Below are 13,245 nucleotides of genomic sequence, written 5' to 3' on the forward strand. Positions count from 1 at the left end.
CTGCCCTCAAATTAGAGGGAATAATTAGCTGAAAGAACTGAGGAAGTTTTGAGTACCAAAGCTGAAAACTGAAATCAGTCACCTCTGATGATGAGATTTTTGTTGATGAGTTTATCCTGGGGAAAGCATGATGTTGAGAAGTAATGATTAATGATGGTTGAGATCTATTATTTCATCAGTATAGAAAGACCCTTCTTTCCTTCTTATTCTGGAACACCAGGAGTTTAAGTGACTTGCCAATCTATGGGCAATGTTAGAGACAAGTCTTGTATTTAGGTCTTTTTTAATCTAAGGCAAGTGTTGTTGTTTTTTGTTTTTTTAGTGCAAGAATTATCATGCCCATTTTACAGATGAGAAAACTGAGGTTAAGGAGATGACATGATTTGTGTAAGCTCAACCAGTTAGAAATCTACAGATCTTTGATTCAAGTTCAGGTACAAATTTCAGGCTCTTTCTATTCAATCCCATTTGCTTCTCAACCTTGATGGTTCCATCCCATCTCCCCCTCTTTCCCCTAAATCAGCCTTTATAAATGGATTTCTCCTGGAATCAGTGTAGAAGAATTGCTGGATTTTTAAGTCACAATAATCATAATAGGAAGAGCCAACCATAGAGGCAAGTCACAATTCAAGCTTTTACAAAGCACTCTATATAAAGTCTCATTTGATCTTCATAACACCCTTCTGAGGTAGATACTCCTGCTGGCATTAATAACGAGATTAGCTAGCCAGGCTCAAAGTACCAGGTACTTTACAAATAGTATATCATTTGATTATTTACCATTATTTTATAGATGAGGAAACTGAGGCTCAGTAAGAGAGGTTACCCCGCTGTTATTAGTCAGGATATTAAAACCAGGTTTCTATCTGGCAGAATTGTGGTGGGACTTCACAATCATCCACCATGATTTCTATAGCTATGCTTTCCTATCTTGAAAGGAGCAGGATTTAGGCTCCTACCTCCGGCACACAGATCCTGTGTGATCTTGAGCAAACCATATAAACTCTCAGCCTCTGTTTCCTCATGCGTTAATAGTGAAAGTACCCCTAGGACTCATCTCACCAGGTTGCTGTCTGGATCAAATGAGATTATATTTGTAAAAGAGCTTCATAAACTTTAAAGAGCTTTATTATCCCAGTTAGCTGCTGTCATTCTTATTCTGCCTCAAAATGCAGAACAATGTAAACGTGACAAAATGAAAAAGGGATGGTAAAAAGACAGTGTGATAGGCTGCCTGGGTTTTGTTTTGTTTTTGTGTGTGTGTGTGTGTTTTGTTTTGTATTGTTTGTTTTTTGTTTTGTTTCATTTTGTGTTTTGTTTTGTTTCGTTTTTTTGTTTTGTGTTTTGTTTTGTTTTTTGTTTTGTTTTGTTTTTTGATTTGTTTTGTTTCATTTTGTTTTGCTTTGTTTTTTGTTTTGTTTTGTTTTGTTTTATTTTGTTTTGCTTTGTTTTTTGTTTTGTTTTGTTTTGTTTTATTTTGTTTTGTTTTGCTTTGTTTTTTGTTTTGTTTTGTTTTGTTTTATTTTGTTTTGTTTTGTTTTTTGTTTTGTTTTGTTTGTTTTTTGTTTTGTTTTGTTTTAGGAAACTAGATGGAGATGGGGAAGGGAGGATCAGGAGGCAGAGGTGATATCTATCAAGAAGTGTGTATTTGCGAGCAGAAGACCCGAGGTTGCTTCTCAGCTCCGTCACTTTATCAGCCTGAAATGAGAGCCTGAAAAAGCCCCCTAGACCTTCCAAGTCTCGGTTTGCTTATCTGTAAAATGGGAATACTGCCTGCGCCTACTTCACGGAGTTCCGTTTCCGACCCTCAGTTTTCCCGTCTCTAAGATGGGGATAACAATACCGGTACAGCAGGATAACGATTCCTTGCATTATGCCCCACAGAGTTCCCGTGAGGGTAAGATGAGAGAATGTGCATGTGGTCACACACGTGAAACGCTACATAAAGGTTAGGCGTTTGTTACTACGGTCACCGGCGTTAGCCTGGTGTTCTGGACTTTAAACGCCCGGCATCAATCAGGGCTGACTAAGGGGAAAACGACATTGTCCGTCCAGCGGCGTAACCTAAGGGCAGCGCTCCCCCTCCCCGAGTCCTAGCAGCAACTTCTCTTCATCCTTTGACTTGGCATCGTCTGATCGAGCCTGTCCATATTGCTCTGGGCTTTCGGCGTGAGAAAGGGCACGCCCGTGGTTCCAGATTGCACGGGAGTGTGATGAAGCTTGTGATGAGAGTGAAAAAGATCCCGAGAGTTTGTACTGCGCAGCCGCAGAATTCAATCCCAAGCTTTCCCCGCGCTTCTTTTCTGCTCTCCGGCCCGGGGCCCTAAATTTTGTCCCCCTGGTGGTGCCTGGGTGGAATAGACGGTCTGACCTAGGGCTGAAGCCCTGTTGGAAACAGCAGGGGACGCTGTAGGGACTGTGTCGGGGTGGAGCGGGGAACCTGGAAGATGCCGGGTACCTGGAAAGGGCTGCCCCAAAGTGTCGGCTGTTACGGGCACGTTCGCTGACAGGGCCTAGGTTCGGGGGAGGGGGAGTAGGTGAAGGGCCTGAAGGGCCCTCAGCCCCGGGGATGGGGAAGAGGGCGCGAGGGGACTAGACGCGATCGGAGGGAAGCGCACGGACCAGCACGTGTTCCGGCCCACGAAACGGGGATGTCGGGGGTTATCGGTTGAAACCGACTGCGTTAGAAGTTACTCCCAAGTTGGGGAGAAGAGATGGGATGAACGTGGGGGATGAGGCGCCCTAAGCGGGGACACGAGGTTAAGGAGGCCGGGGGGCAGTCGGAGGGCGAGGGGGCCCATTGCTCGGCTGCTGGGGGCCAAGGACGCTGGGTCACAGGCCCGAGTAGTGCACGGACGGGAGCCGGGTATCGTCTGCGAGGTGGGCTTTGGAGGGTGGGGGAGAAGGAGACGGGTGACCCCTGAGAAGGCTTCGCTGTAGGGAGTGACTCCCGGCCTCAGATAAGGGAGGATGACATAGCAGAAACTCGGAACCTTGTTATCTGGGGCCCACACGGCGGGCGACGGCGGCGGGCGGGGCCGGAGGAGCGGCGCACCAGCCCCAAGCCCGGGAGCGCTCAGTGGCCGGCCGCTGCTCCGCCGCTCTCTCCTTGCACGGGCTCCGAGCCTGCTGCGCGGCCCGGGGCCCCGGGGGCCAGCCTGGGCTGCGGGGAACGGCCCTTGGCAGAAAAGCAGGAGCGACGGAGTGGGCGGCGGGAGCGCCGGTGACGCGCGCGGCATTCCCGGGGGTTCCCGGGCTCGGCGGGCCCCATGGCTAGCTTCCCCGCCCGTGGCGGCGGCGGCGTCCCCCCGCCGCTGCTGCTGCTGCTGCTGCGGCGCGCTCGCGGCTGCTCCTCGCAGTGGGCTCTGGCCGCGGCCCGCTGCCCGCTGCCGGGGCGTCCGCGCTGCTGCAGCGGAGCTCCCGCCGCCGCCTCCGGGCCGCCGCCGTCCCCGGGCCGGGCAGCGCGGCTCGCGCGGCTGCTGGGGCTCCGCGCCGCGCTCCCGGGCAGCCGCAGGTGCAGGACGACCGGCGCGAGGGACGGGCCAGCGCCGAGAGCCGCGGCTGCCCTGGTCGGGGGCGAGGGCTCGGCGACTGTCGCGGCGGGAAGCGGCGGCGGCGGCGGCGGCGTCCGCGACAACTCTCCCCCGCAGCCCGTCGGCCGCTCGGAGGCCGGGAAGCTCCTGGGCTTGGCGTATCCCGAACGCTGGAGGTTAACAGGTAGGCTCGTCCCCGCTCTGTCCCCACCGTCGTCACTGACTCCAATTGACTTCCAGCCCCCACGGTCGCGGCCCTGGGCTTGTGCTTGGGGTCGCCGCGCTGAGTGGGCCGTGCTGGCCCCGACCACAGTGACCATCGAGTGACCGTCGCTGCCCCCCTCACCCCTGCCCACTTAAAAAAAGTCTCTTGCATGGAGCAGGAAGGAGGAGCGCGAGATCTGGAGCTCGGGGACCGGGGTGATTTCCAATCCCAGCGCGGCTCCAACGTCCCGGGGAAAACCACTGCCCGGTTCCGAGCTTCAGTTTTCTCCTCTGAGTGAGGGGTTCAACGACAAAAGTGTGCTGCATTTGGCGTAGCGGGACTGGGTCGGGATCCTGACACTGACACTTGGTACTTGTGTGATGATGCAAATAGATTCCACGTCTGGCCTTCGGGTCCTTCATCTTAAAGAGGGGGAGGGGGTCTGAGATGCATTTCTGGGGTCTCTTTCTAAGTCCCTTCCAGCCACCTCTGGTTCTGTGTCTTCAAGTAAGGGCCACTCTGTATTACTGTCTGTGAAAGTTGGAGCTTCACAAGCTTGTGGGGACAAGAAGTTACCTAACATTAGTTAGACTGCTTTCCCCCCTCCCCAAACCATGCTCTTCACAGTGCAACAAACATCCCCATATAGTCTGTAGGAACAGGCAAGTAGAGCATCTTCATCTCAGTACGTCTGAATTACTTAGTTAGAAACTTGGTTGATCCTGACTACTTTTTCAAAACGGGTTGAACTTTCAATCAATCAAGCATTTACTAAGAATTGACTCCGTGTTGAGCATGGTGCTGAGCTGCAGGCATACAGAGAAAGGCAGAAAACAGTCCCTGCCCCCAAAAAGCTTAGTTAATAATGGGGGCAGCTACACATAAAGAGTGTGATATGCAATGACAGAAAGCCTAAATTTAGTATGTGGGGGTAGAGGCAGAGAAGTCTAGAAGGTGCTTTTGATTTGAGTCTTAAAAGAAGTCAGGGATGTCAGGAGGTGGAGGTGAGGAGGAAGACCTTTATATAGATCTGGAGGAATAGCTGATAGAAAGACGTGGAGATGGGACATCCTCATGTATGAAGAACTGCATGTGGGTTATAATGAGTTAGGGTCTGGAAAGGCAGGTAGGGGTTAGGTTTCGAAGAGCATGAAATGCTAAAGAAAAGACATTATATTTGATTCTGGAAACAATAGGAACCACTATACTTTATTTAAACAGAAAAGCAAAGCAAAGTGGTCATCAGACCTGCCCTTTACGATTTTGTCAATTTTAGCAACTCTCCATTGGGGAGAAATCTGAGGCAGTAGGACTAAGTAGACAATGACAGTTTGAATTAGATTGGTGGTTTTGTGAGATATATATATATATATATATATATATGTATATATATATACACACACACACACACACACACACACACACACAAGAAAAAGTAGAAGCAATAAGACCTGCAAACAATTTGGTTATATGAGATGAGTAAGATGAAGGACACTGAAGCTGGGAAGCCGGGAAAATGAGTACTTTCTTCTTCAGTAAAGGAAAGTTCAGAGGAAGGGAAGATTTGAGAGAAAAAGATTAAGTTTTATTTTGAGCATGTGTGTGAAAGAAACTGGGAATTATCTTTATAGAAATAGTAATTGAAACAATGGGACCTAATTTGATTACCAAAGAAGATTTTATATAATGAAAAGAGAAAAGTACCCAACTTTCAAATAATCATTGATTAGCCTTAACTACAGAGACACGTCTTTGTTATATACATTTTATGGTATTTCCTCAAGGAAAATGCATGAATCATGTATGAATCTTTTTTCTTGGGGTGAAAATTAAAATCTTCCAACTTTCTGTTTACTCAATAGCATTTCTATCAATTGAATTCTTTTGCTTCACTTTGGATTAGCTTGAAACTTTTTTCAGGGGAATTAATATATTTAGAGTCAAGGATCTGGAAACAAAAAAGCTTTAGGAAATGGGCTAAATCTTGGAAGCGCTAAAAAGAACCAAAAATGTGGTTTTCTTCCCCTCTCCAAACTTATGACTTCAGTGTAGGACCTTTCAGGGAAGAAACTCCTTTCATCTATCATTTCATCTGCAATTTATAATCTTACAGATTTTGGTTTGGGGCAAAAATAAGTAATTTCTTAAAAGAAATGAATAACAAAGTATGTGTTAATAGCTTTCCCAAAAATCATAATTTAAAATGATTAAAAGAAAATTTTTGTGAATTAATTTCTCACTAGCACTTGCTGAATAAGGCAGGGTTTAGTAGAAAAGGTGCTAGTTCTCTATAATCAAACTTGGTTTCAAGTCTTGACTCTGCTACTTATTCCCTATATGGTCTTGGACACATTATTCATCTCTCTAGGGCTCATTTTTCATTTCTGTTAAATGAAGGTTTAGAGCATTAAATGATCTCTGAGGTCCCTTCTAGCTCTTAATTTAGGATCATGTGAAATTATGCCAAGCAGATAGAGCTCCCTTCAAAACCAGGACTGCCTCTACAACATATTGTCATATACATTCTTAAGGTTCAGAGAAATGCTGACCTGCTTTGATGGTAGAATTTGTAGAACCTGGAATTTCCCTAAGCCACAAATCACAAGTCTAGTTGCCATCCCTCTTTCTAAGAAAAATGGTAATTTAAAAGATGTCAGTTATAACTTAAGAGCACCTTCTTTTAAATTATTTGAAAGGTTTTAGATACTCCCCAATTTGGTTGAGAATCTTTTAAGAGCAGAAGAGTATGGAAGACTTCTCTCTTCAAACCTAGTGTTTTTATTAAATAGTTATTCAATTTTTTCGTTTTGTTTTGTCTGACTTCTGTAACTCTATTTGGCATTTTCTTGGTAAATACTGGAGTGGTTTTCCATTTCTTTCTCCAGCTCATTTTATAGATGAGGAAACTGATACAAACAGGGTTAAGTAACTTGTTCAGGGTCACACAGCTAGTTAAGTGTCTGAGGCCATATTTGATCTCAGGAAGAGAGTTCTACCTGACTACAGCCTTGCCACTTAATCCATTGCGCTACCTACCTTCCCCTTTATTAATACGCCAGTATTTATGTATCCAACTTTTTCCTCAAAACCAACCTGAGACATGGGATTTTTTATTACCTATTTTGCAAATGGGAGAACAAGTTCAGATAGGTTGATAGGGTTATAGGATATTCATTCTGAGAGGGACAAACCTCAATCCCCTCATTATATAGATAAGGAAAATGAGAGCTATAAGAAGTGATTCAAACCTTGGTCCTCAGACTTAAAATCCATTGTTCTCACTACACTTATTTGCCTTTGTTTACATAACTAGTGTTTAGTTGGATAGCATCAAATCAATATATATATTAAGAGGTTACTGTGCAACAGCACAGTGCTAAGCACTAGGGAAACCAAAAGGGACAGTTTCTTCTCTCAAGGCATGTTGTTCTGGCTTGGAGTTTCCCTGATATCTCTGTGGTGATAAACAAGTTATTTAGCATCTCTGGACCTTAGTTTCTTCATCTGCAAAATGAGGTGGTTGGACTAGATGAACTTTAATTCTAAACCTGTGTTCCTATGACTTCTTGCACACTATACAATTCTGAGACTATTAGTTCTAGATGCCTTACCTAAAGGTATTTTTGAAGTTTCCACATTGGGTATTCCCCACTCTAATTAAAATACAGGTGTGGAAGGTGAGTTCTTAACCCTTTTTTTTAGTTTTAGGCTATGGAACCCTTTTGACAGACTGGTGTGGTTAGTGAAAATGCAGATGTAACTTTTTTTTCCATCTACATTTTTGGAACCTTTGAAATCTAGACAAACTTTTTAGGGGATCTCTGTCCATATTAAGAACCCATAGGCTAGACAAACAGCACACAAAAAAAGTATTTTACTAGGAATTTAGAAAGCTTAGTAGCTTTCTCAGTCTTCTTTTACTCATCCTAAATAAGGAACAGTAATACGTGTCTTAGCTATAGTGTTATGAGACTCAAATGTATTTGGAAACACTGTCGAGTACAAAGTGTTAAACAAATATACTGTTTTATCTTTGTTCTTATTGTCTATTTAGATAATTAAAAATATAAAATCTGAGTTTAGTGAAAATATAGTACAACATTTTAAATATGTGTACTACATTTTTAATAAGGGATACTCTCAGAAAAATTATGCCGATTTTTAGTAACCAAAGGACAAAATGATTTTTTAAATTTTCTCTTTTTAAAAAAAAAATTAATTCTTCTATCAAGTCATCATATTAACCCTTATCTGCCTTTCCTCTCCCAAATGCATATATTTATACTCAGCCATGCTGGTACTTTGATAAAATAAATCCAATGACGGTCTTAAATTAAAATTAAATTAAATTAAAATTCTGCTATCATTCTGCTTTGACATGTTTTAAACTGAAAGATCTGATAGAATATTAGAATATTTTCACCATTAACAAATACAATTTGTCAAAATCTAAACAAAAAGCCCCATGCAATTCCTTTTCCTGTAAGATGGTTTGATATTTTGATATATGTATTTGATGACTTGTGTTCCTAAAAATAAGGTCAGGGACAAAAGGATTTGGATTTTCCATAGAGAATGTGATAAGTTTTTGTGGTAATTAAATATTGGAAACTAAAGGGCTGTCCTACTGGAGAATGGCAAAACAAATAGTGGTACATAAAAGTAAGGAAATAATGTCATTGTGAAGTAAAAAATTATGAAATGGGTGAATTCAGACGAAACCAGGAAGACTTTTGTTAGCTAGCACAGAGCAAAGTGAGAAAAACCAGGAATACAATTCATATGATGATAACTTTATAGAGAAAAGCATTTTTGAAAAACTTTAGAACTGATTAAATTTCAAGTCCAAAGGAATAAAAAATGAATTAAAATGCAGAAAGAGATAATATGTGGCTAAGTTGGGAATTTGTTTTGCTGGATTATGTACTTATATATTTGCAATTTTAAAATTTTGCTTAGATTTATTGGAGTTAGTTAAAAGGAACAGTTTAATAACAAGATAAAAAAATTGCATTTAAAAGATATACTGCAATATATATTAAGTAAATAGAACATGAGAAAAAGAAAGCTAAGTTTTACATTTATGTCACAGCATTATTAAGATGAATTTCCATAAAGTCATAATAGTTGATTGAATTATAGGATACATTCAGACTGATTAAGGTCTTGAGGATTCAGACCTAACTCGGGTTCATCAGTCATATAGTCATTGTTAAAGTTACTTATAAGAGAACTACCATCTTTAAAAGACTAAGTTATGTAATGATTAATTCCATACCAACCCTTCAAAGTTTGGAGTTAAAAATTAGTTGTATTATTTTATGATGGTTGTTGTTGTTTTTATATTTGTGCCCATGAAACTTATAAAACATATGTGTTTCAGAAAATAAAGCACTCATAAAATTCTTTTTGAAAAAATAAAATCTAATTTATAATAGTGACTTTTTTTTTCTTTTTGACCTTTTCCTTAGTGTGTCAGCTATTTCAAATCAGTTAAGATGTTTGCAAAAATTGAACTTCAAACAAACTTGTATGAAAAGTTTTTAAAAAGAATCAATCATATGAATTTTTTATAAACATGTGCCAAAAATAGCTTTCAGAATTAATTGTCATTCTAAGAAATAACTGCTCAGTGTCTTCTAATCTTAACTTCTACCATTATCTACTTTTTTCTTTTAGGATAAGAATTTATAGCAAGTATGTAGCTTTTTTTCCTTGATAGTTCTTTATCTCATCAACCAAAAGGTGACTTAAATTCCAGATGCTTGCTGTTCAACTCTAGGGTGGGACAAGTGGGATAAGAAAGAGCTACTCATATGTTCTAGTTATCTAACTGATAGGAGGGACCATCAAATGCTGAATCATTCAGCCACATTAAAAAAAAAAAAAAAAAAAAAACTCATACACTGTATAACTTGTGTGAAAATATTCAATTTAATCATTTTTCAATCATGTTTGTACTCTGTAAACATTAGTTCTGCTATAAAAGATTCTTCTTTTTGGGTTTTCCTTCCTCCACGCCCAGGCTCCTCCAGGCAATTAATAATAAATCTAACGCCACTTGTTTTAATTTAAGGCATCTTTTGAGGGCTAGAATACCTTTCAGGTTCCTTATAAAAAGTTGTACGGGCTTTTATTTGGACTATATTTCAATCTTATTTGCCTTCTTTGAACACTTTTTAAGTTGTTTTGTTAAAACTAAGGAAGTATTAGTGAAGTTCCAAGAACTTACTGATTGACCCCAGCAATATCATATTAGGAAGGGAAAGAGCAAAGAGAGGAGTCAGTGGATCATCAATGGCCTTTCCATTGCCATCTCAGGGACCTTGTTCTTGAAATGAGCCAGAGTTTTTATGATCCTATTTTTTTTTATAACTTTTTATTGACAGAACATATGCATAGGTAAATTTTTACAACATTATCCCTTGCACTCACTTCTGTTCTGACTTTTCCCTTCCCTCCCTCCACCCCTCCCCTAGATGGCAAGCAGTCTTATACATGTTAAATATGTTATAGTATATCCTGGATACAATATGTGTGTGCAGAACCGAACAGTTCTCTTATTGCACAGGGAGAATTGGATTCAGAAGGTAAAGATAACCTGGGAAGAAAAACAAAAATACAAATAGTTTACACTCATTTCCCAGTGTTCCTTCTTTAGATGTAGCTGCTTCTGCCCATCATTGATCAATTGGAACTGAGTTAGATCTTCTCTTTGTCAAAGATATCCATTTCCATCAGAATACATCCTCATACAGTATCATTGTTGAAGTGTATAATGATCTAGTTCTGCTCATTTCACTCAGCATCAGTTCATGTAAGTCTCTCCAAGCCTCTCTGTATCATCCTGCTGGTCATTTCTTAGAGAACAATAATATTCCATAACATTCATGTACTGCAACTCACCCAACCATTCTCCAGTTGGTGGGCATTCATTCAGTTTCCAGTTTCTAGCCACTACAGAGGGCTGCCACAAACATTTTGGCACATACAGCTCCCTTTCCCTTCTTTAGTATTTCTTTGGAATATAAGCCCAGTAGTATTACTGCTGGATCAAAGGATATGCACAGTTTGATAATTTTTTGGGTATAATTCCAGAATGGTTGATCCTTTTTTTTTTTTTTTTTTTTAAATTATAGCTTTTTATTGAGAAAGCATATGCGTGGGTAATTTTTCAGCGCTGATTCTTGCAAAAATTTCTGTTCCAACTTTTCCTTTCCTTCCCTCCACCCCCTCCCCTAGATGGCAGGTAGTCCCATACATGTTAAATATGTTAAAGTATATGTTAAATACAATATATGTATACATATTTATACAGTTATCTTGCTGCACAAGAAAAATCAGATTTAGAAAGAAGGTAAAAATAGCCTGAGAAGAAAAACAAAAATGCAAGCAAACAATAACAGAAAGAGTGGAAATGCTATGTTGTGGTCCATACTCATTCCCAATGTTCTTTCGCTGGGTGTAGCTGGTTCTATTCATTACAGATCAATTGGAACTGATTTGGGTCCTCTCATTGTTGAAGAGAGCCACTTCCATCAGAATTAATCCTCATATAATATTGTTGTTGGAGTGTATAATGCTCTCCTGGTTCTTCTGCTCATTTCCCTTAGCGTCAGTTCATGTAAGTCTCTCCAAGCCTCTCTGTATTCATCCTGCTAGTCATTTCTTATAGAACAATAATATTCCATAACATTGATATACCACAATTTACTCAGCCATTCTCCAATTGATGGGCATCCATTCTAGCCACTATGAAAAGGGCTGAAACATAGCTTCATATTTTACTTTCCCTTTTGGCAAAAATATCAGGAAAGCAAAGTAAGAGGAATTTTAACACACTTTAAAGATCAAAAAAGGATGATGATTACTTTAGGGCAAAAGTTGCTAAGCTAAGATTAGGTAATATTGGGGTTTTATTGAGAATATCTAACAACTTCAGGGTGAAAAGAGAGTTGAGTTACAAACTTAAATGAACCTGAGAGGTTTGAGCAAAACAATTCATATTAATTTAGTAAGTATTTACTAAATACCCACCCTGTGCCACCAGGTACTAGGAATAAAGTGACAAAAAACAAGACAAAAAAAAAAAAATCCCAAAGCTAGAGGAGCTGGATTAAGAAATCTTGATTTCAGGCAAGAGTTCTTAACCTGGTGTCTATGAAATTTAAAATGATAACATATTTTGAAAACTGGATTTTAATATAATTGGTTTCTTTTATAATCTTATGTATTTTATTTTATTAATTTAAAAATACTTTTCTGAGGAGTTCATAGATTTCACCAAACAAGGGATCCTAGACCCAGAAAATATTGACAATACTTGCTTTAGAGGTAGAGAACTTGAGTTCATTTCACACCTTTCACTTAACCCACCTATGTGGCCATGGGCAATCATTTAACTTCCCCAGACCTCAATTACTTCCCCTCCAAAAGAAGATTGTTTATAAGGTCCTTTCTATCCTGACATCTTTGAACTTATAGGAAAGTAGCTAAAATAATTGGTAAATTTTTTCCTTTGCATTTGCTTTTTGAAAAAAAGAAGCAGAATACAAGAAAAGCTGATAAGCAAATATCAGACATTATTGAAAGAACAGAGAGCATAATATAGTGGATGGAGCTCTGGATTTAGAGGCAGGAAGGTTCAGATACTTCTTGGACATTATTCAGATGTGTGGCCACCAGCAAATCAATTAGGTTTTTATGAGTCTCAGATGGCCCTCTCTCTCAATGACTGAGTTGTAGGCAGATAATATGAAGATGAAGGAAAATGCCATATTGGGGAATTCACAGATCCATTACTATATTGAATTAATAAAAAAAAAAATTTCTAGGAATTGTCCCAAGATTTACCGATCCAATTCAATTTCCTGTATCTTATTTCATCTGTGTCACTACTAATGCATAATTATGCTGATAACTGCCATCTTGAGGAAGTTGGATGAAAAAATGATGGAGATCAGGATTTTGAATCCTGTCTTTGACAAATTCAGCAATAACTTGTAAACAAGTTACTTTGACTCTCTCAACTTTGAGAGCCTCAGGACTCTCAAAGAGTCCTCTTCAAAATGGGAATAATACTTGCAGCATTTATCTCACAAGTGTTGTGATGATCAAATGAAATAAGGTGTATAAAGTATTTATAGATTAGAAAACAATATGATAATAATTATTATCCCAAATCCTTCAAAAAAACATTTAGGTGTTTTGATGTATCTAATAATGCAACAAAGTATCCTAGAAAATTTCCACAAGAAGAGGTGATCCTCAATTAATCAAACTATTCCTCCCTCCATTTGTTAATTCAACGTAGCAAGCATTTATTATTTTCCTCCTGTGGACCAAGGAAAGCATTATTTTGGGGTTTTATTGTTGTTGTTGGTGGTGGTACTGTTCTGTTCAGAACACTGAATTAGAGTCTCCATTATCATTATCATTATTAACTTAGGATTTGGAGACAGTACTCCAAGCTCTGGAATGGGGCTTGAAATGGACTTTGTATCTGGT

The 13,245-nt window shown here is 40.0% G+C and overlaps 1 protein-coding gene across 1 annotated transcript in view; it reads left to right on the forward strand.

Annotated features, from left to right (window-relative positions):
• Window positions 1-3,186: 3,186 nt before the first annotated feature.
• ABCB10 (ATP binding cassette subfamily B member 10) overlaps window positions 3,187-13,245 on the forward strand; it is a 39,433-nt gene continuing 29,374 nt past the window's right edge. The window contains exon 1 of the mRNA XM_031966895.1: window positions 3,187-3,717. Coding sequence (XP_031822755.1) covers window positions 3,270-3,717 — 448 coding nt within the window. The 5' untranslated portion in view covers window positions 3,187-3,269. The remainder of the gene's footprint in view (window positions 3,718-13,245) is intronic.

Source organism: Sarcophilus harrisii, chromosome 4 (genome assembly GCF_902635505.1).
Source record: "Sarcophilus harrisii chromosome 4, mSarHar1.11, whole genome shotgun sequence".
NCBI classification, from domain to species: domain Eukaryota; kingdom Metazoa; phylum Chordata; class Mammalia; order Dasyuromorphia; family Dasyuridae; genus Sarcophilus; species Sarcophilus harrisii.